The sequence below is a fragment of the Lissotriton vulgaris genome, chromosome 2_1 (assembly GCF_964263255.1).
Source record: "Lissotriton vulgaris chromosome 2_1, aLisVul1.2, whole genome shotgun sequence".
Classification (NCBI taxonomy): domain Eukaryota; kingdom Metazoa; phylum Chordata; class Amphibia; order Caudata; family Salamandridae; genus Lissotriton; species Lissotriton vulgaris.
In genome coordinates this window covers 953,196,550-953,222,364 of record NC_141687.1, presented here as the reverse complement: position 1 = coordinate 953,222,364, position 25,815 = coordinate 953,196,550, and the positions used below count along the sequence as shown (strand labels likewise).

At 46.5% G+C, this 25,815-nt stretch overlaps 1 protein-coding gene across 1 annotated transcript in view; it reads left to right on the top strand.

The window, feature by feature from the left end:
- The first annotated feature begins 134 nt into the window (after positions 1-134).
- Positions 135-25,815, top strand: part of TFAP2E (transcription factor AP-2 epsilon) — a 91,269-nt gene continuing 65,588 nt past the window's right edge. The window contains exons 1-3 of the mRNA XM_086956506.1: positions 135-721; positions 4,419-4,862; positions 8,695-8,749. Of these exons, the coding sequence (XP_086812632.1) occupies positions 695-721; positions 4,419-4,862; positions 8,695-8,749 (526 nt within the window). The 5' untranslated portion in view covers positions 135-694. The remainder of the gene's footprint in view (positions 722-4,418; positions 4,863-8,694; positions 8,750-25,815) is intronic.

Genomic DNA, 25,815 nt, shown 5'->3' with positions numbered 1-25,815 from the left:
ATATGGTTCACAAAGGGCTGGAAGGCAGCCAGGCGTGCGCTGTCTCTTTAAGGCGCGCTCCCGCGCCTCCTGCGCGTCCCCGGCGCTATAAGTGGAGCGCATGGAGGCGGAGTGTCCTCAGAGGCAGACGGCTGTGGCACAGGCACCGTCTGCAGCCCTCGAAGCACAGGCAGGGTCTGAGAGGCTGGCACCGAGAGCCCTGGAGCGACGACCCCCGGGCACTACTCCCTGGCACTGAGACCCCTGGCACCCCCCGGCACTGGCCCGTGGCACAGCAAACAACGGTGGCAGAATCACCTGGGGTTTACATTCACCTCCCCTGGCACACCCCTGTAGAAAAGACCCCCTTGACTCCCTGGCACACCTCCTCCCCGGGGCACTGGAGCCCTGGCATAGCCCCCTGCCCCCAGGCGCAGAGTAACCTCGGGGCACTGACTCACTTCCCCGGTACTCTTGTCTCTGCACTAAATACCCTAGCACTGCCCCCCTCCTGCACTTTCAGCCCCGGCACTGACCCTGGGCTCGCACTGACCCTCTGCCCCGGAACACCCCCTCCTCCCCCCGGCACTGGGCACCCACGGATCTGCGTCTTGGCACTGCATGGACCGGGGCTTCTGGGGGCAGAACTGAGATTTTTCGCTCGCCGCTTTGGTGTATTCTTGTTTTTTTGCACGGCTCCTCGTCCTCCGCACAGATGCTGGTGCACACGTACTCGGCCATGGTGAGTGAGAGCGGGTTGGGATGCCGTGAGGGCACGGCGGTTCTGTGGTGAGGGCACGGCGCGGTGCGTGTGTCTGTGGTGAGGGCACGGCGGTGCGTGTGCCTGTGGTGGGGGCACGGCGGTGCGTGTGCCTGTGGTGGGGGGGCTTCGCTGGTTTATAATGTTTGCACGTACTTTTGGGGACTGACAGTCCCATTCTGCAGATGGATGTCTGTGTGTGTGGGGGAGGTGAGGGCTGCAGAGGTGTGGGGGTGTTCGGGGGTCGCTTCCCTGATTTGGGGGTGTCGACTGATGTTTCTCGTCGCTATAGCCGGGGGAGGGGTGCAGAGAGTCCTGAAGTCACAATTTGATACCCGAACTCCAGAACCTCCGGGCACTGCCTGCAGCGAGACAGGGGGTGGAGGTCACTGCAACCCCCCCCCCCCCCACCCACCCACACACACACACAGACAAAAATAGCACGTCTCCCGGGTGAGGGTGCCTGCCTGCCAGTCTCCCGAGCTCCAGGCAGCGATCTTTTACCTCCAGCTTGCTTTGTCCGTCTTCCCTCTCTTCCTATAACTGCCTCTTCGGGTAACAGCCCGCCTCAAGCCGCTATGTGCACTGCTACATGCCCTGCATGTTGTCTGCTCGGCGCCCGTGCCATCTCTGCCACTGTGCCCTGGTGCACGGGCTCCCACACGGTGATTACCTGAGGCTGCAGGCACGACTGGCGGGGTTCTAAGTGGCACAGACAACGGGTGACTTTTCACTACGAATTGCAGGTGAATGTTGGTGACTGGGGCGCGGAGGGGGGGGAGGGGGTCACCGTGGCAAGCAGATGTCTGCTCAACACTTCTTACACACATGTAGGGGGTCGTGAGCTCAGCTATTTACAAGCGCGGGTCATTTAGGCGCTGGGAGCAGCCCTCCACCTTTACGTCTTCAAATTACGTATGTGCTTGCAAGAGAGATGTGTTTTACACGAGGCGCGTATCTGCCACTTTACTCCCTCCCCATAGGGGGCTTTATGTGACGTGTGTTCTGTATCAGCTATCCACGTATACGCTGACAGACATCTCTTGGGCGGGTTATTTCTATAGCGTCTGAGCGTCCACGCCCACTTCAAGGCGCTTAAATCCGTGTTTAGTCAGTGGTCTAATGCGTCCACAGCAGGGGCCTGTGTTCCCATGGTCACAGGTTCAAATTCCGGCTGGTCCACTCAGCCTTTCATCTATCTGGGGTCGATAAAATGAGTACCATTGAGTTGGGTAACAATAAGCATCTGTTATTCAGCGCCAGGACAAGATACCTATGGGTGAAAGTGCTCACATTCACGTTACCTTATGTTATGTTAAATGGCAGACGCCTTGTGAATGAGGCGATTGCAGGCGCTTGCCCCCAGGTGTGTGTTTACCGACGAGAACGCTGTTTATTGATGATCGGGGTGGGTGTTTGTAGGATGTGTGCGGTGTGCAGAGGACACACGTGATTTTGAAAGTAGAAGTGATTATCGCTGGCCGGTGACACACAACCTCCAGGCGGTGTGTTTACAATTGAATTACAGTGCAGCGCCTTACCCGTGTTTACAGGCGCTATGACCGTTTAATTGTGGCCCGTGGGTATGGAAACGGATTAAGGGTGTTTGCGGGCCATGAAAAGCACCCTGGTGCCATGTTCGAGTATAGACAGTATGAATCTGTAGGGCTGACCCGTAATTGTGAATAGATAATCAGCAGCTGTGTGTGGATGGATACTAGTAGATCTATTGACCCTGTAACGATATGCCATGACCCATACATACGTGCCTATATGGATGGCGTGAGAACTTTTGACGACCCAGAGGGGGTGCGCAGAGAATACAAGGTTTCACAAAAAACACACGCACCAAACACACACGCACGAATACACATGACGCAAAACCCACACATCGTATGAGTAAACGTCACACATACCACACAAAGCTCACATAAAACATACAAATCACAAACATGCACAACACATCCACGCGACACACGGCGTTCATGGAGGGTGTTTTGAATATTAGTCATCTATACGCGCGGATACCGCTTTGATTTGATTGGATTTAGGCCTTCGAGGCGCTTGGGAGTGACTCCCTTCCACATAACCAATGGAGACATTACATGTTTTGGAAAACACAGGGTGGCATTAATTACACACTGACTTGAAAGGCAGCCGTCCGAATCACACCCATGTAGCAGCTCACGTTGAGAGCCAACAGTTTGTGGGACCACTTCGATCGATCACTTGTGTGCGAGTATTGATTATCGACGCCTGCCTGAGTGCGTGTGGATGACCCAACGTGTCTGAATGTATTGCTACGAACCTGTTAATAGAGGGGAAAGGGAAATATTGATTCTCCACGTCTTCCTGAGATATTATTGGCGATCTTCGTTTATTGATAACCCCTGCACCGAGTCTGTGGGATTATTGATGATATGTGACAGTATGATTGGCTACTGATGCCCTGTACCTGTTTGAGAAAGTATTGATAAGCGATTCTATAAGTAGTATTTCGATAGGCCCTGATACCAGAGATTAATAGTGATATGCACTTGCCCTAGTTTATCGATAACCCCCGATAGCAGAGATTATGTATGATATACACCTGCGCAAGTTTAATACCCCCTTTTGTACCAAGTTTATCGATAAGCACCTAATACGAGTGGTTATTGATGGTCTGTACCTGTCTGAATGGGTATTGATCATCTAGATGCCGTGTATATAAGATGATTATTGGCGACCTATACCTATGGTTGTTTATCGATAAGCCCCTTAAACGAGTTCATTGTTGGTGACCCGGGCCTGAGTTAGTTCAGGGCTAAACCACTGGTACGAGTGGCTATTGATCATCTACACCTGCGTTAGTGCATCGATAGCCCCCCCCCATACTAGTGGTCATTGATGACGTGTACCTAAGATTATCGATAGCCCCCCAATACTAGTGGTGGTTATTGATGAAGTATACCTACCTTGGGTTATCAACAGGCCCAAAATACTAGTAGTTATTGATGAGAGTAGCTACTTTTGTTTATCAATAGGCCCCATTCTATTGGTTATTGACGAGTGTAGCTGTTTTTGTTTATCGATAGGCCCATAAAAAGCGCTTCAACGCCTCGTCAAGGGTTGTACGCGCTAAATATATATGCAATTACAATACAAATATACTGGTTATTGGTGAGTGTTGCTACTTTTGTTTATCAATAGGCCCCATACTATTGGTTATTGATGAGTGTAGCTACTTTTGCTTATTAATAGGCGCCTTACTATTGGGTATTGATGATGTGTACCCACCTTAGTTTATCAATTGGCCCCTCATACTATAGGTTATTGATGACGTGTACCTACCATAGTTTATCAATAGCACCCTCTCCACACTAGTGATTATTGATGATCCACACATGCGTTGGTTTGTCTCTAGGACCCCAAACTAGTGGTTATTGATGGCGTGATTATCAACAGGCCCCATACTAGTAGTTATCGATGAGTGTAGCTACTTTTGTTTATCAATAGGCCCCATTCTATTGGTTATTGATGACGAGTACCTACCTTAGTGTATCGATAGGCCCCATAGCAGTGGTTATTGATGACGTGTACCTTCCTGATGACCTACACCTGCCTGGGTCTCCACCTGTCTGTGTTTCTTGCTGCTCCAGAGTGTTGTTACCTGCCTCTGACTGTGCTCTCTCCCCTCCAGGACCGCCCTGATGGACTGAACAGCTCTTCCTCCGGGAGCCGGCTCTCCCAGCTCTCCTCCCTGAACCAGGCCGGCTACTCGTCTGCGCCGCCGCTCTGCCACACCCCGGCCTCGGACTTCCAGCCGCCGTACTTCCCGCCCCCCTACCCGCAGCCCTCCTTGTCCTACTCCCAGAGCCAGGAGTCCGGCTACCCCCACCTGACCGACCCCTACTCGGGCCTGGGGCCCCTGCACCAGCAGCAGCAGGCCTGGCACTCCCAGCGCGCCCGCCAGGAAGAGGGGGTGCTGCTGTCCCAGACGCACCGCGCCCTGGGACTGGACCCCCGCCGGGACTACGGCGCGGTGCCCCGCCTGCTGCACGGCCTGGGGGACGGGGGCCACGGGCTGACGGAGGGGCACCTGAGCCTGCATGGCCTGGGCCACCACAGCATCGAGGACATCCAGGTGGGTCTCAGCGCTGCGAGCCTTCTCTCGGCGCTACAGCTGTTCAGAACGCGCTCACCCCGCCGAGGGGCAATGGTCTTTTGTGTCTCCAAACCCATGCTCACAGAGCCTGCATGTGCATAGCGCTACCGGCCTCTTCTGCGCGCTGCATGTGCATAGCGCTACCGGCCCTTCTGCGCGCAGCATGTGCATAGCGCTACCGGCCGCTTCTGCGCGCTGCATGTGCATAACGCTACCGGCCGCTTCTGCGTGCTGCATGTGCATAGCGCTACCGGCCGCTTCTGCGCGCTAAAAGTGCTTGAAGTAGTCCCCTCTGTCTTCGGATCACACTATGCGTCACTGTCACTTGCATTTAAGCTAAATCTCCAGTAACCGTCAAGCTCGTACCCGTACAGCCCTCTTATTCCAGAAGTGGAGGTAATTAACCTACCCTTTCTTCCACCCCATTTGTGGTACATAGGCCCTATGTTTTCAGCTTGATCGGACAGGGCCCAAGCCCGGTAGAAGCACGCGGCACTTAGAAGCAAACACTGCTCAGGTCCTCCCTACTTGAACAAGTAGATCATAATGACAGCATAGGACGTGCCCCGCAGAAACGAAAATAAATGAATGTAAGGCAACATAGCGTATTGTAATGTGGGACAATGCACTTTAAAATGCTCCGACATAATAGTAACCCTTTAAAGCGACAACAATGGCCATCCGCCCTAATAAATAGCAACAAGTCATAACTTGCAGCCAAAGTGATATCAATAAGTAACAGCAATCCCAGCACGGCCGCCGCTGGCGTTTGATTCTGCTCGCCTTTCCTGACGCATCGCCACAGCTGGCAGGACACCGCCGGCCCACGGCAGTCGCATTTATCGCGACCGTAATTACAGGTAATCTTGAGATCTGTTTCGATCAGAAACCAAAAAGGCAACACTACACCTCGTTGTGCTCTTAACCTTTACCCGCGACAACTGAGCGCTTTAAAATAAAAGAATTCAAATGCTAAAATCTGCCCTTGTTTGTGGTTTCATGTTTGTCCACGGACGAAAAATCCAACGGCAAATTTAACTGCTAATTGTTTCTAAAATATTTGTCACTTTTTGTGTTTAGATCTGCAAGGCGGGTGGCGCGCTTTGTTAAATACATATTCTTATTTTCGTCTCCTTAATGTTCACATTGAATTGCTTTTTAAAGGCTTTATAAACTAAAAGATAAAAACTCTCCCCCTTGAGCCATAGCTTTGAGCTCGTGCGTCCTATCCCTTCCTTTTTAGTAGACGCGTGTTACATTATTTTGCACGTCCAAGAAATGGACACGGGAAAGAGTTTTAAAATAATCTGAAGGACCAATTCTACTACCCGCTGTTCAAAAACATTTGCGTGTTCTTTGCTAATTAAATTACATGAAACGCGTCATCATTACCTACAATTACAATTTGCGAAATGAAGACAATTTTTACACACGCGCACACATTGTGTATATATATGTATATATATATATAGAGAGAGAGATAGATATAGCTATATATATATTTATGACTCTGATATTTATGTTGGGAGTTGGTGTCGTTTTCGCTTAAATACCAGTTCATTATTTATATTTTCTTATAGCAATTATTTCACAATCCATGCACAACGAATTATAATTAAAACAATTGTTTTTAAATTAGGATTCACGCAGGACTGGGCAGGTCCCAACAAGGAGCATTCCCAATAAACCCGATGTTATGCCTCGTCCTATCCAGACCAGACAGGCGCGCCCGATAGTAAATTCCTTATTTTACCGAACCGGCGACAGGGAACACGCCTCCAGTTCTTAGGAAATGCAATTTTTTATTGTAAATATATTTGAACCAATTTTGTCGTGGACGTACACTGTACCAATACCATAACCCCCCCCCCCCCCCCCCTCCACTCCCCCCTCCACACCCACCCCGCCCCTTTCGTATCTGAAAATATGATTTTCCATTTTATTCTCCGCTGTTGAGATGTTGGCGCGTTCCTTTTCAAGATGTCGGCCTGTAATCCACACCGTGGGTTCCAAGTAGAATTTGTGAACATTTCTTACTGTACCTTTTCATTTACTATTTCTTGTTCGTTTCTGTGTAAAAACTTAAAACGTAGCAACAGTTATACAAAGGATATTTTCAGAATATATGTTCTTGGCGTGTTTGTGCGCGTTCCTTAAATGGTAGCACGTGTGTACTCGTGCTTGCACGTAAGAGTTAGTATATATGTATGCAGTAAACACTTCTATAGCTTTAGTGTGTGCGTGCTGTATATATGTTTTATGGGGAGCTGTGTGCTTGTATAATTTGCATACGTGTGTGTTTAGCGTATGTTTGCGCGGTACTGATGGTGTGTGCGTTTTCGCACAAGTGTGAGTCGAATGGGTGTGTTCTGCGCATTTCTAGACGTGAACTTCTATTTATGTGCGTTTGTCTGCTTGATTTGTGTGTGCGCATACGTTTGCTATTGTCGTCTAAGGTGTGTTTGGAGCCATGCCACCGCCCTAGGGTGGTTTGTCTGTCTTTTGCATGGCTTTGGGAGCAGTGGGCCTGTTTCCCTAAACATCCCCCCCCCCTCCCCCGCACATCTGTTACGCAAGCCCCTGTTTAGCCTCACAGCGCGCTCCAAGCTATTGTTAACCCGCTGCCGTATACAAATAGTGAACAGACAAGCATTCCACATACTGTCACTAGCAACACCCATGTTACCACACAAACATGGCGTACAATTACCGCTTTACAGACAAACCACGTATTACCGCATCACACAATTCCCAGCGACAACAGGTCACTTGGAACCCGAGCAGAGCACCCATCACCCTGCACCCGGAGTCCTCACGTGGAGAAGCTAGAACCAGGGCAGAGCATCTGAGGCACCCAACTGCGCATGCGTAAACAGAGAATCTGGAGTGGGAGGGAAGTTGCAGCCGGTGAATCCAGAACATAGCGCCTTGATTAAGAGCACCTTGAGGCGAAACAAGGCCAGGACTGAGCATTTGTGCCAGACAGCAGAGCACACGCATACAGCACCCGAATAGCAGAGCACACAAATCAAAAAGCTTAACAACAAGACGTTTAGAACTGTAACACGGTACCTAGGAGCAGAGTATCTAGACCCGAGAGCACAGCACTTAAAAAAAAGAACACACGAAAGCCACCTGGATGGTAAGATCAGAACAGCAGAGCCAGCACTGACTCAAGACTCAGAGTACCCAGAAACACGGCTTGCAGAGTATCCACTGGAACGGATCATGGCACCTGGCACCATAACATATAGGAACATTAGAGCCAATAATAGCGCAAGATCAGGGAATCACAACACACAAGAAACCTAGAAGCACACATAGCTTAAGATCGAAGCGCTTAGACGCAGAGCACACATGGCGCCTAGAGCCAATAACATATCAAAAGATCAGGGCGCGAGAGCGGAGCATTCTGAATTAAGGACGTAGAGCCAAGAAGCAGGGCATTTAGAGGCATAGCTCCTCGGACAACACCTAGAACAAGAGACGCCAGACCTCCAGAGCAGTCTCGGGACCTAGAAGCCGAACTTTTTGTGCGTGCCATGTTTTCTGTGTGCGTGGTACCTTTTTTTGCATTTGTGTTTTGCGCTGGTTGCATCTGTAAACGTTTCTTTTATATGGAAGTGTGTGTATGAACTTGCCTGATTTATGTCTTGTATTGAAATCGTGTGTTTTGATACGTTGTGCTCTCGTACAGGCCAGCGTGTGTGTTCCTGGTTGTGTGCGCGTGCATTAGCGGCTGCAGCCCCCCCCCCGCGTGTTCCCAGCGCTTGTTCTAAAGCGCCCTTGTTTGTTCCTGGTGCCCCTGCAGGTGGTGGAGGACAGCTCGGGGATGAGCCTTCTGGACCAGTCTGTCATCAAGAAAGGTAAGAATCTGGTGTTCTTCTCTGGTCTGTGTTGTTGTGTGCACCCCACCCCCACAGTGCTGTGCTACTTGTCTCCCTCCCCGTCAGCGCCGTGCCGTGCGTGACCCCGCAGGCGCTGTGCGTGACCCCGCAGGCGCTGTGCGTAACTTCGCAAGCGTTTGTTGGGGTGTGCGTGACCCCGCGGGCGCTGTGCGTGACCCCGCAGGCGCTGTGCATAACTTCGCAAGCGTTTGTTGGGGCGTGCGTGACCCCGCGGGCGCTGTGTTGTACGTGACCCTTCAGTGTTGTGCTATGTGTAGTTGTGCCAGTGCTGCGCTGTATGCGAACTGCTTAGTGCCGTGGTGCATGTGACTTGTCAAGTGCTGTGTGTCCGCAGCATCTGCTGCGCTGTATGTGACCCCAAAACATTTACGAGCTGTATGGCCACACCGAGTCTATGTCACTTCGTAAATGGGGCCTCCAGTGCGGTCCTAGTCGTGACCCACACCTGCACGTGCTGTGTATGAACATCTCCAAGACTGTGTTATTTGCTAAATGTGACCACACTAGTGTTGTGCTACAGACAGTGACCTCGTGTGAGCAGTGTTGTGCTGTACTTGAACTCACCAGTGCGGTGTCAGACTCGTACAGGACCCCGCCCCTCTATTAGCATAGATCACCTCTCCACTGGCGCTATCACGCACAGGCCTGCCCTGCTAGTCCCGTCCTGCCTTCATTATCTCCTCAGTTCAGTCAGTAAAGATGGGTGCGTGTTTACACTTGGAGTGATCACCGGTGTATCTGTGGTTGTTCCAGAGCCCTGGAGGACCGGTCTGTCCGGATTATTAGCGATCATTTTCAGAACAGCTCGGTGTAGTGCCTGACGCTGCCTGACTGCCCCTCAGCGAGCTAGGCCTTGTTAGAAATCTCCCACTGCCTACTCCACAGGCCTGACTGACTCCACGGGCCGTTAGCCCGTCACTCACAGCCAAACCTGCAGTCTTTCAACTCAAGCTTGTGTCAGAGACAGGAGCCGAGGGTTCCCGATAGAGACTCCGACCCGGAGCTGGGGACCGGCTGTGTGAGGAGGCCACCACCTCTACGGCACAGAGCCACTTACCGACACCTAGGAGCCCGCGTGCCCCTGTGGAGCGGCCATTGTGGCCTCTAAGCGCGCGCATCTTAACTTCCTGCGAGGCGCAATCCTGCGATATGTGATGCCAGGGCCTAAGTGGCTTCTCTGAACGTCGCGTATATCTCTGTATCTGCGTAGAAGAACACGCATACGTACATACACGCACGTGTGATTTATCTACAGAAATACAAGAGTGCAGAGGTGGATAGAAAATGTCTGTCTGTCTGTGTGAGGGACTTCTATAGCACAAACCTAGGTGGGGAAAAAACAAAGCATTCTTTGGCTGGGAGCCTCCTCAAGAACATGTACAGGTCTGGACGTTTTTGTAACTCGAACAAAGTCTCGTCTTGGCCCCGATCTTTGGCACTCTGCTAATGGGAGGAGGTCCCAATTTTCCTAAATCTATGCACAAGTATAATTACTCTCTCAAATTCGCAGATTTCCTCGTGAGTGCTAATATTTCATCGCAAGTGGAAGTAATGCTTTGGGAATGCCAATATTTCCTTCTACAATTAACCCGAAACTTATGCGCTGTGAGTGACTCTCATGCCAACAGTTTCTCGCAAATGACATTTCCGCGAGAAATCCAACATAGTCATTACATGTGCCAATATTTCTGTGCGAGTGCCTCTATGTCTATGCACATGCCAATATTTCCTCCTGAGAGTGAATTTATCCTGAAAACGGTTTTGATTTTTTTCTCGTCTGTTTACTTTAAATCAGTTTTGTTTGTGACTTTAAAACTGGTTGAATGTTCGTGGGCATTTTTTCTCTCTAATGTAAAATGGGGCATGGGCTCTGCTTTTAATGTGAAAAGCCACAAGCAGAAAGTTTTGCTGAACTATGGGCTGGGTTTGAAGTGCGGGGGAGGACGAGTTGGGAACAATCTTCCTATTCATTTTTGATTTTACAAAAACATTAGCCATACTTTTTGTTAAAACAAAAACCGGTTCCTGAACGATTAATGCCGAAATGAGGTACTTCTGATTGAAAGGGAATTCAGTGGCTTTCCTGTGTTGGGAAGACAAGGGAGAGGCAGACAGAGAAAGAAGTGACCAGGGTGCCTGTTACCTGACAGAAGTGTAAATGTGTGCAATTGGTTAATCAACAAATCTAAACATTGCTTCAATTAAATCCAGTATATAGCTTTAATGGAGTCTTTTGAGGCTTCACGGTGACCAAGATTTCTTCTTTTTGAGAGGTAATGCATGGGTGTTACCAGCCGAGTCCTGGAGTGTGTCTTTCCAATAAAAACGTATAAAAAACGCTTGCACTAGATGCATTCTAGTTATGTATTACTAAAATTCTATATTTTAAAAGGACTTGCTTTATCTTAAGCAGGAAATCCCTTTGCACATATTGCAGGCTGTTTTACCTTAAGTGTAATTATAGTGTTCATTACGTTTTTGAGACAACAACTTCCCAAATTTGAAGGCCCCTGGTAGGGATGATGCACACCGATTTCAGCCGCAGACACCAGAGAGAGGAAACCACAGTGCATGTTGGATACAGAGACATAAAAAAGGGCTTTTGCAGAAGTAAGTGTCCTGAGAGTTGCATCACATTGACTACTGTATAACCATTGTGGCAGAAACAGTGGGTGAAGGAAGAAGAAAACAACAATGTGTAATAAGTGATTGAGACATAGAAACAGCGTAACATCAGCTCTCAGTGCAGTTCCCGGCCTGTATGAATGAGAGTGTAGATGGAGAAAAAAGAATGATGCCTCATGGACAGACAACTGCATTCCAAGGACAGAACTACAGCTTTGGAGTGTTTGCTGTGTAGAGACATACAAACACACAGGCTCTGATAACGAGTTGGTCGGTATATTCTGACCTGTGCATAAACCTCTGTTTATGCACAGGTCAGAATTACAAATTGGTAGGTATTCAATGCATCCGATAATTACCAGATGCGTTAAATACCTCAATCCGTTAAGATTTGGTAGGTCAAACGTGACGAAATGTAATGGGAGATAAGCATACAGTATTTACTGAATTATGCAGATTTTGGTGTGTTAAACATGACAACATTTGCATGTTATTCCCCATCAACTCGTAATAGGTGTTATTTATCACACCCAATAAACAATGTGCTCCATGGTATCATTATGTATCACGTACGATAAATGGAACCTAAGCTCGTAATCAGAGCCACAGAATCTTCTACAACACATTGTTTCTCCATGTAAATCACTAGGTTGTATATTTGAAGGTGGAAATATGTTCTTCTTGTACCCATTACTGATATACTTTACTTTGGCGTAGTAATGTGTGCATCCTGGAGGAGGCCTATATTTAGACTCTAAATCAATTTAAGGGGGACCCCTGCTAGTGTGACTGATATAAGACAACATTCATCTATGGCATCCCTACCATTGGTCAAGGTTCTCTCACCTTCATATGAAAGCCCTCACTATGTTCAATGGTGAGTACTGCAGTGTGTAGTGTGGACTTTTTGGGTGGCATGCATTTGTGGACAGAATGATAAGTTGTTTTTAAGTGTACATCTTTACGAATGTTTCAATGCAAGGGCATGGTGGTCAGATCAGGCAGTGGGCAGAGGTTTGTGGCTGTTATTCCTGCCTGGGTAGAGGTGAAACTATATATGCACACAAACGTATACATTTACACTGAAAATCATACCTCGAGAATCATTAAGATTCTAACACCTTAAAAGTAATTCAATTAACCATATAAGACAACTAGGCAACATTAATTTTGTCACCCATATCCCTATACCCAATTGCATACGTGGTGGCTGGTTGGGGTGGAAAATTGTGATGAAGTGCTGGGAAGTTAAAGTTACTTCATTAATTTAACAGGTGAATTTTCAAGACTTTTGAAAGTTTGCACCCTTGATGTCACTTTATATGAGTACATTTGAAGCACTTTAACCTGCTATACCCTCATTTTGTTTTATAGAGAACTGGTGCCTACTTTTGTTTTTAGTTCCTATCACTACCCACCATCTGATACAGGTGTTATTTGATGTGGACAAGTTGAAAACTGAAGAGCAGGATTCAATTTTATCACTTAATGGTCATAAATAAGAGCCTATTTCTGTTTTCAGAATCCGGCTAAATTCAGTTGAGTCGTTTCGGAGTCATGATTGAGCAATCAAGTCTTATATGTGATTTCATTTAAATAATTGAAAAGGACATTTGAGGCACCATCCCCGCACAACGTTTGATCCTGGAAAGTTTAATGTAGATGAATTGATTTGTTGTCAATGGCATATTTATTAAGAAAAATACTGATAATCAAGACTTTATCAGCAGACAAAATATTAATAGCACTTATGGTATTGTCAATAGGGTTGTAAATTGTAAATGCAATAGCCTTTCTTATTATTCTGGAAAGGATAATAATATCAGTTACATATTATTAGCTGTAGTTTTTGTGTAACATATTTATCTTCATCTCTTGCTTCTTCGATTTTGTTTTCTTCCTACTCAAGACTTTCTTCTACCAACTTGTTCTTTAGCTTTCTCTATATTTGCTCTTTGTCACATGGGACAGCGACCCCAAATTACACTTATTTTTTTTTACTTTCAGCTTACGCAAACATATTTCACTAAAATGTATTTCTTTGAAAAAGTAGTCAGTTCTGAAACAAAGTCAAAATGTGGGTGCGTCTTGTTGTTCTCCAAATTTACACTGTTCTCCTTGGGAAAAAGAGGTGATTTTTCTTTATTTAAAAGAACTTTCAGGAAAATTCATGCCACCTTCTAATGAGCTAGAATAGAGGACTGTTGGGATTTTTTTATATTGGACCTCAAAAATGAATCTAAGATGTACCTAGGAAAACAGACCTATGTATGTGATTATTAACAACCGAGCAACACATGATTGTGTTAAAAAATTCAAAACATATTTTAAAAGCCGAACTCTCCCTCTCATCTGGTGGAGGTCTTAGTTGGGTGATGCTATTTAGAGTACAAACAGATCAGTTCATGTTACTTGATCCCTGTTAATACTATGATTATTGTTATTATTATTGTAATTATCATATCTTAAGCTAAATAAAATAACAGTGCTCTTAGTCAGGTCAGAAAACTAAACTCATTACATAAACATTCCAGTTATTTATTTATTTAAATAGTTTAACTATTTTTGTCACTTTAGCTCCGAGTTTATACAGATTTATTTTTACATTTCATTTTTAAAAAGCAGGTGCTTTTTTGGAGATTTTTTCCAAAAGATTCCTCTTTGACAGTGAAATTACATAACGTTTTTTTTTTCTTCAAAACCACTGCTCTGTTTCATTAAAAAATAATTACAGAAATAATGGGCGTTTTTTCTGTCGCTTACATTTTAGCACCCTCAGTGTGCTCTTCAACAGTTTCCCCCAAGTTTTTAAGCTTTCCTGTGTATTTTATGACAACACAACTTCATTTCAAACATCCAAATATATTTTATTGTGTTTTGCGCATCCCGCTTTGCTTTACACCGTATGCAGCCCATGGGCTAACCACCAGCAGGCTATAAATTCATCCATGCACGGATACAACTTTCCACAACAGTACATTGTACATATTTCTCAAACATTGGTTTCCTGAGCTCACTGGAGACCCCTTTGCCCCCTGAGCCTTTGAAAGGACCCCCTCCTCCCAATCATCTTGCTCCAATGACGTGCCTGCCTCAGGCCCGGGGACATCCTGCATGTGGGAATCATATTTTAGGGAGTCCTGGGCACTAAATATTTCAGGAGGGAGCTGACGTTTTGCCATTTAAGTTATGCATGATGCATTGTAAACAATGGCTGCCATACTTCAGCTGTTGCTTTTCTTCTTCACTGTTGACCTAACGCCTAATAGGATCCATGCATTTGTTCACCAGGCCCTGTTGAGAAGCCCGAGGGGGCAATTGTATTGATTTATGGACAGCTTTAAAACACATGATGTATTTATGCAAATACATCTCTGGCTGTATCTGCCGGAGTAGCAACTGAACAGCAATATCCTTTCTTCATTTTTTTTTCTTTTACATTCAAGTCATGGCTTTCTCAGGCATCAAAACCGCAGCTGGGAGAATAAAAGCTTTTACATTCAGCAGGCATAAGGCCCATACCTTCTCTTAAAAACATTTTTTTTCTGTTATAAACAGACGTAAGTAATATGCAGAAAAAATGTAGATCCACTCATCTTTTCACGTCAAATGTTGTGTAGCAACAAACATCAGTTTATCACTATCATAACTTCTCGTTTTACAAGTTCACTTTGTTACAAATGTTTACTTGCATGTTACTAAAGCGCATTGCAAACTTGAGCAATACTCTTGTTTGACACGCTAAAGCTATCCCACCCCAAAACAAAATTCTCAAAAAACTACTGACATATTTGATTTGAGTCAAACCCTTTGTCAGCCCGGAGGTCTCAAAATTAGCTCTTAACCTCATAGTTTAGATATACATTTAGTGTGATGGTAGTGCCTAAAAGTGGTTGGGCCCTTAAGAAGTGCTACCTAAGGATGAACATTCATTTAAAGCCTCCTGTGCTTTAAAGTGGCAATGCTTCAGGAAGCGAGGAAGGGCATTAAATGATGGACAGGTATAATTTCTATGTACTCCAAAATGTTACTTTGTTTTTTTTTTTAAAACATTTTTTTAATGTTTGAAATAACAAAAATACAAAAGATTAAACAATAGTCAGCAGGCATATCTCTCATATCACCCATGTATGCCTAGTAGGTAATGACAAAATGTTCGTTTTTTTAAAGCTTAGAATTCAGGGTAACATCTAGGCAAAGCAGTTACTTATCAGGGGCAGCACACATACTTTGTTCTGTGCAGATGGAAAACATGCAAATTAAAACCTCTTATAGTGAATATAAAATGATAATGCTTTCCATGCTAGAAGAAAGAAAAGAAGTCTGATGTCATTTTCCATGTTAAAATAAACCCAAGATGAATATTTTGGTGATAGGCAGAGCCTGTGTTATGTATTTAAAGTGTAGTTGACAAAAGAAGTGTTAGAACAAAGTATGAAAAAAATAAGAAATACTTTGTTATAGAGCTTGTAGGACCATTTATTTTTTACATTTGTAAACACTATAAATAGGTGGAGTTCCTACTAATTGCTGTATTCAACATATCGACCTTGAAAGGATTAAAGGAGTTCACTTTGCTGAGGTATTTCATTTGTTACCTAAAAATCATATTAGGTGCTAGTGGTGAACACTTAACTCACTCTGCCATCTTGAAAGGGTTAAAGAATTTCTTATGTTATATGTGCTTCTTGTAAAGTGTTATCTATCACTGTAAAAAGCCCTCTGGCACTGACAATGCCCACATATATGTAACACATCATAAAAAAGTGCAGTGTTGAAGATTGAACAGAAAATGGGTTTGCAGTGATTTGTGGAGGTTAAAAGGGTTTTTAATAACAACATCGTAATGTTTCACCAAGACGGACAGAGAAATTGTGAAAAAAATTGCATCTTTGTATCGTGAAAGTGTAACAATTTACTATAATTGTTAGGAATATTTGGGGCATTGAGAGTCTTAAGCAAGACAGCTCACAGGAATCTTAAAGTTACCTGTACAAGGGAACTAAACGTGTTATTTTTAGTTGTGAATCTGCCAACCGGAGAACTCTTGCTGGCCCATTTGGGCTGTAATAAGGATGGCAGGCTCCTGCATTTTTAAAATATGAATTCATGACATTTGCTTTATTACAGATTACCAGTTAAAATGAAAATATATATAGTTAAATCACCTGTGTCCTAGGAGAAATCTTTCCCCTAGAGACTTGCACATCCAGTGAGACATATTTCAGTAAACTCAGCTTTGTAAGACTGGTTTATGTTTATAAATAGAAATTCAAATCTCTCTTGAAAGCTCTTTATACAGCGTCAACTTCAAGTGTAAATGCTCAAACAAAATCTCTAGAAAATGCTTTTAGTCACTTGTAAGAAAGTAGATTAAATCTGTGACACGAGTTGTTTTTCTTCAGTATACTTTATTTTAAGTCACTTATATCTTCTCTTCGATGATTGTAAAGAAGGCATAAAAATATGTTATTTTGTACTGTCCTGAAGAGGCCTAAATATATAAACAAATACACCATGTAAGACCACTTTAACATAATAGATAAATCATATATTTACCCCGCTTACAAAATAATAAGTTTGTTGTAAAACCTATTAACACAGTTAAACCTCCCTATGTCTGCAAGTATTTAATAAGTGGCCAGCCTGGAATTTGATAAATAGTAAGTGTATAGAGGGGTCCCCGTGAGAAGGAATTATTTATACACAACCAATAAAAATTTCAAGGAGACTAAGATAGTATTCAAAAGGAAAAAGATGTTGTCATTTATTCAACAACACAAGATAACAATTTTAAGGCAATGTTTGCAATCATTTAGAAGTGAAACGAGAAATCGAAAAAATGAAAAGGCCCCGAGAAGGGGAAGAGGGAAGGGAGTGTGCTCAAAGGCTGTGTGAAAGATTATAAAGATAGTACACAGACTTAAACATAATGTACATATATCCCAAAATCAACAAGGAAATAAAAATTATTCCAAAAAACCAAAACGGCCTACATCAATTAAGGCAAGCATTGGGCAAATATTTCAAAAGAGGGGGGGCATTCCACGGTCACATGTATAAATCAATCAAATACAGGGAATGTGCCGGATGTCCCAAAGTGAAGAGGTGTCGACGTTTCGACCCCTGTTTGTAGGATAAATTCAGTCCTTTGCCGGGGTCTTCATCAGGACCGTTGTAGTGGGGGAAGGGACGAAGAGGGGCCGTCCTATCTATATTGGGTCCGTTCAATACTTTACGAACTGGAGGGCTGAGTGCAGAAGGACCGATCGACTTCGTGTCGTCACAATCAGGTCTCAGAAATCAGGGCGCGAGGCAGCAGAGCGTCTTGCTGCAGTCGTGACTCCAACCTCTGTTAACCGCTACGCGAAGCAGCAGGGCTTCTCGCTGTGGGTAAATCATCAACCCACAGCGAGAAGCCCTGCTGCTTCGCGTAGCGGTTAACAGAGGTTGGAGTCACGACTGCAGCAAGACGCTCTGCTGCCTCGCGCCCTGATTTCTGAGACCTGATTGTGACGACACAAAGTCGATCGGTCCTTCTGCACTCAGCCCTCCAGTTCGTAAAGTATTGAACGGAGCCAATATAGATAGGACGGCCCCTCTTCGTCCCTTCCCCCACTACAACGGTCCTGATGAAGACCCCGGCAAAGGACTGAATTTATCCTACAAACAGGGGTCGAAACGTCGACACCTCTTCACTTTGGGACATCCGGCACATTCCCTGTATTTGATTGATTTATACATGTGACCGTGGAATGCCCCCCCTCTTTTGAAATATTTGCCCAATGCTTGCCTTAATTGATGTAGGCCGTTTTGGTTTTTTGGAATAATTTTTATTTCCTTGTTGATTTTGGGATATATGTACATTATGTTTAAGTCTGTGTACTATCTTTATAATCTTTCACACAGCCTTTGAGCACACTCCCTTCCCTCTTCCCCTTCTCGGGGCCTTTTCATTTTTTCGATTTCTCGTTTCACTTCTAAATGATTGCAAACATTGCCTTAAAATTGTTATCTTGTGTTGTTGAATAAATGACAACATCTTTTTCCTTTTGAATACTATCTTAGTCTCCTTGAAATTTTTATTGGTTGTGTATAAATAATTCCTTCTCACGGGGACCCCTCTATACACTTACTACTTAACGCCCAGGTCCCCGCGATTGCATAGGTTCTACCCCCCTTCATAATGAATGGAATTTGATAAAAGCATGCCTTTTCAAGACTTTTAGGGTTTGAAAGTCAATCTTTGGTTGCAGACACTCTGTGCGATGTGAGGAACCGTTGACCCAGGCATAAAATATTCTTTTAAACTGTCTTGGGACACGGGATCCCATTGTAAATCAAACCCACCTTTCGTGGCTCAAGACAAGCTTAACATTTCATAAGCCAGGAACAATCCTTCAGAAATCAGGCCCACCCTCTTTAGGCTACAATCCTTACTTTAGTGCACTATACAGGGAAATATGTAATGCCTTGCTTGAAAGGGACATGACTCCTCATGGTCAATTGATTTTTTTTACTTTTTTTGCTGCCATTTAACTGAGCTTCAGATTAACTAACAAACAGGATAAACAGTGGCCATTTCACTCAGTGTTACGTAAACTAACAGGACCAATGGAATGTTGTGGATAGTGCATCATTCGTTGCGCAGTAAAGGCGCATCTGAAAACCTCCCCAACCCTCCATGACTTCAACCACCCTACTCTGCAGAGGGAGCCTACATTGCAAACTTATGTCACCGGAATCAAGATGGCTCGGCCAGCATCAGGTAAAATCTAGGCAGTATGGCAGTGCCCGCACAACGAAGTTCAGATGTAGTAAGGCAGAAAGAGCGGGCACGGACCTGTGGGAAGAACTTCTACCACCCACCATCATGAAGCCCCCTAGCATTGAGTGATCGAACTCGAAGCAGGGCAAGCCAGCGACACTCAGTGGAAGGAAGGCAGTGTCAGTCAGGGATACATAACACACAGAAGAGTAGACCAAGTCTGGAGGTGGTGTGTGTCTGAACAAGCGACTATGAAGCAATTGGATATAAATGTAGATGAAACCAGAGGCTGTTCGGTCACAGAGGTTTGAATAAATCCCATCAGCCCACCCAGTTGGTGGAAATTCATCATATGGGAATTGATAAGTATTCAAACCCTCTCCCGACCATTTAGTGCCAGGATAATAGTGTTAATAAAGTGCAGTGCTCAAATAATCATGGTGAATAAAATTGACTACTAAGACTTAAGAAATTTACAAATAGAGGTCTAGGTGTCAAAGGTTTAAAAACACGCCGAGTAGTTGAAAATGGATACTACTCTGTGGCGCTAAGCAAGATGGTCGACATGTTTCAGCCTGTAGGGGAACTACCCCGGCTTTCTTCAGGACCTTTCATATAAAATTGCTACTGCAACTGACAGTGATCTGTGATATGAGGAACAGTAAAAAAATTGTGCTTATGAGAAGTCACATATCTACCAGGAACTTTGCACTCCAATGTTCGCTGGAGGAAGGGAGACAAGACTTCTTCCTATCGAGAGACAAAAGATAATACAATAAAACAGGACAAAGTCACCTACATATATCCGCATGAATACACATACACCGCTCAGATCAACACACATGCGTGAACAGTTTATATTCCGCATTACTGAAACAAGAAGCATAATAGCTTCATCACACAGAGGCATTTCCTCATAGTGATACTCACCCAGCTTTGTGTGGGTGACGACCTCACCTCACCCGGCAACCGCTCGGGAGAATGAGGCCCCGCTCTATAGTGTAGACAAAGGACATAGTGATTGATCGTCATCTTCCATGCCCAGCCAAATTGCTCTACACAAAAACCCAACAAACGTGTGATGGAAACCCAAGTATCAGACCACAAAGTTATCTACACAGAGGTTAGCACTGAGACAATTGGAGGCTCCAAATACCAAAAGGTTTAGAGATGTTTCAAAAACGCCATATAGGCACTACTAAATACCACTAGATTGTCACCTATCAAACACAGTGGAGGCATTCAATGAATGACACCAGGTTTTAGATGTAGATGTGATCTTAGTTTAAGACCCACAGTCTTTAGACATATTATAGACAATATTGATACAGAGCCCTACTGGTCTGGATTAGCCCATCATTTAGAGTACATGTCAGGTACCCCACATTGGAGTGTGAGGGCAGTCTAAGCTGGTAACAATTATAGTAACTGCCAAGTGTGGACACAGTTAACGCAGCAAAAGCATCCTGCTTCTTACCTGTCCGTCGGTACCCCTTGTATTAACTGAGCGGAAGTGGAGGTGTTTCTCATTCCGCCCGCCTTCTCTTTGTAGAAGGACAGTGATTGGTTAATTGGTCACATGGGGACTGATTTCGCGCTAAACCTTCAAAATGGCAAGCTGTACCTCTCCAGAATTTGTGTCCTGAGGAGAGTATTTGAGAAAACGCCACTGCGCTGAGTCAAGAGACCGATGTGGGTCCTGACGTGTGTAACTGCGCATGCGCTCAGCGGTAACCGCTGTTCACTAGCGTATGCGTACTAGACGTGGGGCCGCAATACCGTAAACGCTATGATTATTTGCAAAGCCCCTGTTTTTTTAAAAGGGGCCTGACGAAAAGAGGCCAGTCTGTGTTATCAACTTGGTTATATCCTGGTCAGTGGTGACTCTCTGGATGCTAGTTCCCTTTCCAAGTGGCAGCTTCATGAGGGCTTTCTTGCTTACCCTATACTGGTGAGTGGCCCTTTGTATTGCACCTTCTCATTTTCTTTTCTTAAAGCTTCTATTCTGCTAGCTTCATTCCACTCTGATGCTGCTTGAGGAGCAGGTCTGGTGCATTGAGGCTGCAAGGCTAGAGAACATGTTTTCAGTGTGAGATTTGCTTTTTTGAGTGGTGTGGCGTGCAATCTTTGGGTTAGAGTGCATGGTAAAAGTTGGGGTACTAATAACCTTTGAGCGCTTTATTGCAGGTCAGTAATGGCTGTTATCTGCCCCCATACCAATATGGGCCATGGCCCTTCGGGTTGGACACATAATGAGTTGGTTACTGTCAGAATTGCGGGTGACAGTGTTTAATTATCATTTGACTAGTAGAGCAAGCTAGGGGTGCTAGGAGGAAAGAAGAGCATCTCAGTTGTTCTAATTCTCTCACCCAGTGGGTGTGCACGCTCCTGATCAGTTTCCTATCTCTATATTTCTCTCAGTCTCTTGCTACCTTTCACACTCTGTCTCTATCACTCCGCCTCTTTACTTTCTCCCACTCTGTTTCTACCTCGCTCATTCTTTCTCTGTGTCTCTGTTTGCCAGTCTACCTCTATGTTACCTGGCTTCCTTTCTGTGTCTATTTCCATTAATCTCGCCCATATCTGTTTCTCCCCCTTTTTCTATCCCTCACTCTCTTATATCAACCAGAACTAGATCAGTAGGGCGGGCTTTCTCCTACATCGCTTCTAAGGCGGGGAGGACCACCTACTTCACACAGCAGTCCCCTCCTCTCTTCTTGAATTCTGCAAGAAGCTGAAGGCCTGACTATTCAACCAACCAGCCTGCCCTGGGCAAGGCTAGGCACACACACCTACTCAGTGCCAAGATACCCTCCCCATGTGATAGTGTGATGTACAAATTATGTAAGGTAACATGACATATAACATACAACATAACACATATAATTAACATAACGTCCCTCTGCATTTCCTTCACCCTTTCTTTCTTTTCTTTGGTCCTGGCTGAGAGCAGCAGCATCAAAAGTAAGAAGTGGTCAGACACAAGCGGAGGGCGCCCAGCAGCAAGCAGGCAAAGACAACTCTCCTCTCTGTAAGCTGCTTCATACCCTTGAATATGCATCTCATTTTCCGGCCTATAATCTCTTTTTATAGCTGTGAAACTCTATTGCTCATCTTTTAGAGAGACACTCAAAGGCGCTTGACCCATAAATAGTGGAAACAATTTATCTGGAGGCATCCCAAAATGTTCTCCTGTTTTCTATGCCTGTAACAAACGTCTGCCCTGGAAGGCAAGCCCCGATCCTTCGCACAGCTCAAGGATGTAAAATATTTTCCCAATAAACCGTTCAGAGCGACATTATTAGATCATTTGTAACTAGGCAGATTTATTCGGCTGCAGGAGAACTTCCATGAATATTTAAACTTCGCCCTCAGCTCTTCGGTGTTTACTACAAAGGAGGCGGCACATATTTCTGAATATATTTGTATGAGATTATGTGGCAAGCCACCCAGACCCATGCATGTGTGTGCATCACACATGTATGTAACCAGTCCTATTTTCAAAAGCAGATAAGTAAAATTGCCTTGTCTCAGGCAAGGACATATCTGTCTCCCTCTGATGGAGTCATTGATACACTCGCCTGATGCCCACTTGCATGCCTCTTGGCACACTTGAGTGCCCGCGAGGTCACAATGGACCTACATCAGTGGTACTCGTTTGATACACCTTGGAAGAATGGGCTGGGCTGGGCATGCCAGGATGTGACCCTCTGCCCCTTGGGTAACGCTCAGATCGCTCCAGGGAGCACACACCTCACTGAGCTATTTTACTGAATACCGAAATTAGATGTTTTTTTTTTAATTTTAGCGGTGATTCTACTGTGTAGAGTGGGAATTGCTGTTACGAGGTATTATTCACTTTGTATTTAGTGTATCTTGTGTGCATGACTGAAGAAACATGCCTAGTTATTCCGGCACCTCTGGTGGCATCTTCTGCTCGTCGTTGGGTTTTCTGGTACGCAGTAGAGCATTGTTGGCTATAATGAGGCTCCGATCGCAGGGGGCCGGCGAGAGAACGGACTCTGGGGGGCCCTGTCCGTGAACACTCCCGTCCTTTGCAAGTGTCCGCTCACGGGTTTCTGTTCTGTTAGTTCCCAGTGCGGTGGCGGGGGTCGGGCGCTATATGTTGTTGACAACGGCCTGTTTGTAGCTTTCGGCAGAGCTTTCACCGCGGTAGGTGCACGGAGACCCAGATAAACAGGGCACATTTAGGGAACAACTGAGTACAAGTAATGGGCCTGCGGTGGACATGGTGTTCCCGGCGCATTGTTGACTGACATCTGGTGGACATCCCTCCCTTATGGGAAGCCCGGGACAACGGGGCCAGCCCCAGCCCCCGAAACTGTCATCCTGCGGCTCCTCCCTCAGACATCCCAGAGAGACCGGGCAGAGCTCTGTCCGTCGTCTTCTGACATGCCCCTGGCATGCTTCCAGTCTGTCCCCAGGCCTCGTAGGGCGGAGACAGCAAGGGCCTGACTGAAGACGTCACACTGGCACCCTAGCATTGGCTCTAGATGACTGGCAGCCTAGGACACGGTGCAGAGCCCTGGCAGTCGAAGACCAGGTGTAGAGCTTGGCAACCTAGGACCAGGTGTAGCTTGGGACCAGCTCTAGAGCCCTGGCAGCCTAGGACCAGGTATAGAGACCTGGCAGCCTAGGACCAGGAGTAGAGCGCTGGCAACTTAGGACCAAGTGTAGCTTAGGACCAGATATAGAGCCCTGCCAGCCTAGGACCAGGTGCATAGCCCTGACAGCCGAGGACCAGGTATAGATCCCTGGCAGCCTAAGACCAGGTGTAGAGACATGGCAACATAGGACCAAGTGTAGCTTAGGACCTGGTGTAGAGCACCGCTAGCCTAGGACCAGCTCTAGAGCCCTGGCAGCCTAGGACCAGTTCTAGAGCCCTGGCAGCCTAGGACATGGTGTATCTTAGGACAAGGTTTAGAGCTCTGGCAGCCTAGGACCAGGTCTAGACCTCTGGCAGCCTAGGACCAGGTGTAGAGTCCTGGCAGCCTATGACCAGGTGTAGAGTCCGGGCAGCCTAGGACCAGGTGTAGAGCCCTGGCAAACAAAGAGCCGTGGCAGCCTAGGACCAGGTCTAGAGCCCTGGCAGCCTAGATCTGGTGCAGAGCCCTGGCATCCTGGGACCAGGTGAAGAGCCCTTGCAGCCTAGGGCCCGGTGTAGAGCCCTGGCAGCCTAGGACCAGGTGTAGAGCACTGGCAGCCTAGGACCAGGTGTAGAGCCCAGGCAGCCTAGAACCAGGCCTAGAGCCCTGCCAGGATAGGACCAGGCCTAGAGCCCTGGCAGCATAGGACCAGGCCTAGAGCCCTGGCAGCCTAGGACCAGGTGTAGAGCCCTAACAGTCTAAGACCAGGTATAGATCCCTGGCAGGCTAGGACCAGGTGCAGAGCCCTGGCAGCCTAGGACCAGGTGTAGAGCCCTGGCAGCCTAGGACCAGGCGTAGAGCCCTGGCAGCCTATGACCAGGTGTAGAGCCCAGGCAGCCTAGAACCAGGTCTAGAGCCCTGCCAGCCTAGGGCCAGGCCTAGAGCCCTGGCAGCATAGGACCAGGCCTAGAGCCCTGGCAGCCTAGGACCAGGTGCAGAGCCCTGACAGTCTAAGACCAGGTATAGATCCCTGGCAGGCTAGGACCAGGTGTAGAGCCCTGGCAGCCTAGGACCAGGTGTAGAGCCCTGGCAGCCTAGGACCAGGTGTAGAGCCCAGGCAGCCTAGAACCAGGTCTAGAGCCCTGCCAGCCTAGGACCAGGCCTAGAGCCCTGCCAGCCTAGGACCAGGCCTAGAGCCATGGCAGCATAGGACCAGGCCTAGAGCCCAGGCAGCCTAGGACCAGGTGCAGAGCCCTGACAGTCTAAGACCAGGTATAGATCCCTGGCAGGCTAGGACCAGGTGCAGAGCCCTGGCAGCCTAGGACCAGGTGTAGGGCCCTGGCAGCCTAGGACCAGGTGCAGAGCCCTGGCAGCCTAGGACCAGGTGTAGGGCCCTGGCAGCCTAGGACCGGTGTAGAGCCCTGGCAGCCTAGGAACAGATGTAGAGCCCTGGCAGCCTAGGACCAGGTGTAGAGCCCTGGCAACCTAGAGCCGTGGCAGCCTAGGGTTACATGTGGGGCACTAATAGGCTAGACAGTGGCCTCCTGGGATTTGAGCTATTCACTTATACCCTTGTAAGGGGGCGCTCCGCAAGCCTCAACGCCTCTATTCTCCCTTGCTTCCGAGTGTCCCCTAACTTCACCTCCTTGTGGTTATCCCCCCAGCTCCTGGCTTTGCAGATAAGTGTATCGATTAGTGACAGAGCAGGGAAGGTCGAGCTGACCTTGTAGTCTGCCTGTCCATATTACTGTGAACACATAATGCTGGGGCAGGGGAAAGACTGACAGCAGGACACAGGTACAGAGGGTCAGTCACACATTACGTATTTGCAGTGTCAGTGAGAGCACAAATGGAGCATCAGAAGATCCAGCAAGAAGATGTGGCTACAGGGTACCCTGTGCTATCCAAAAATACTATATCGCATAGCATATATATCCGTATGTGTGGTACTGCCTTGGTGCCAATGTGTGCTACTGTGTCAGACTGGCTGGCTGCCTGGCAACGGGGAGGAGCACCGAGGTAGA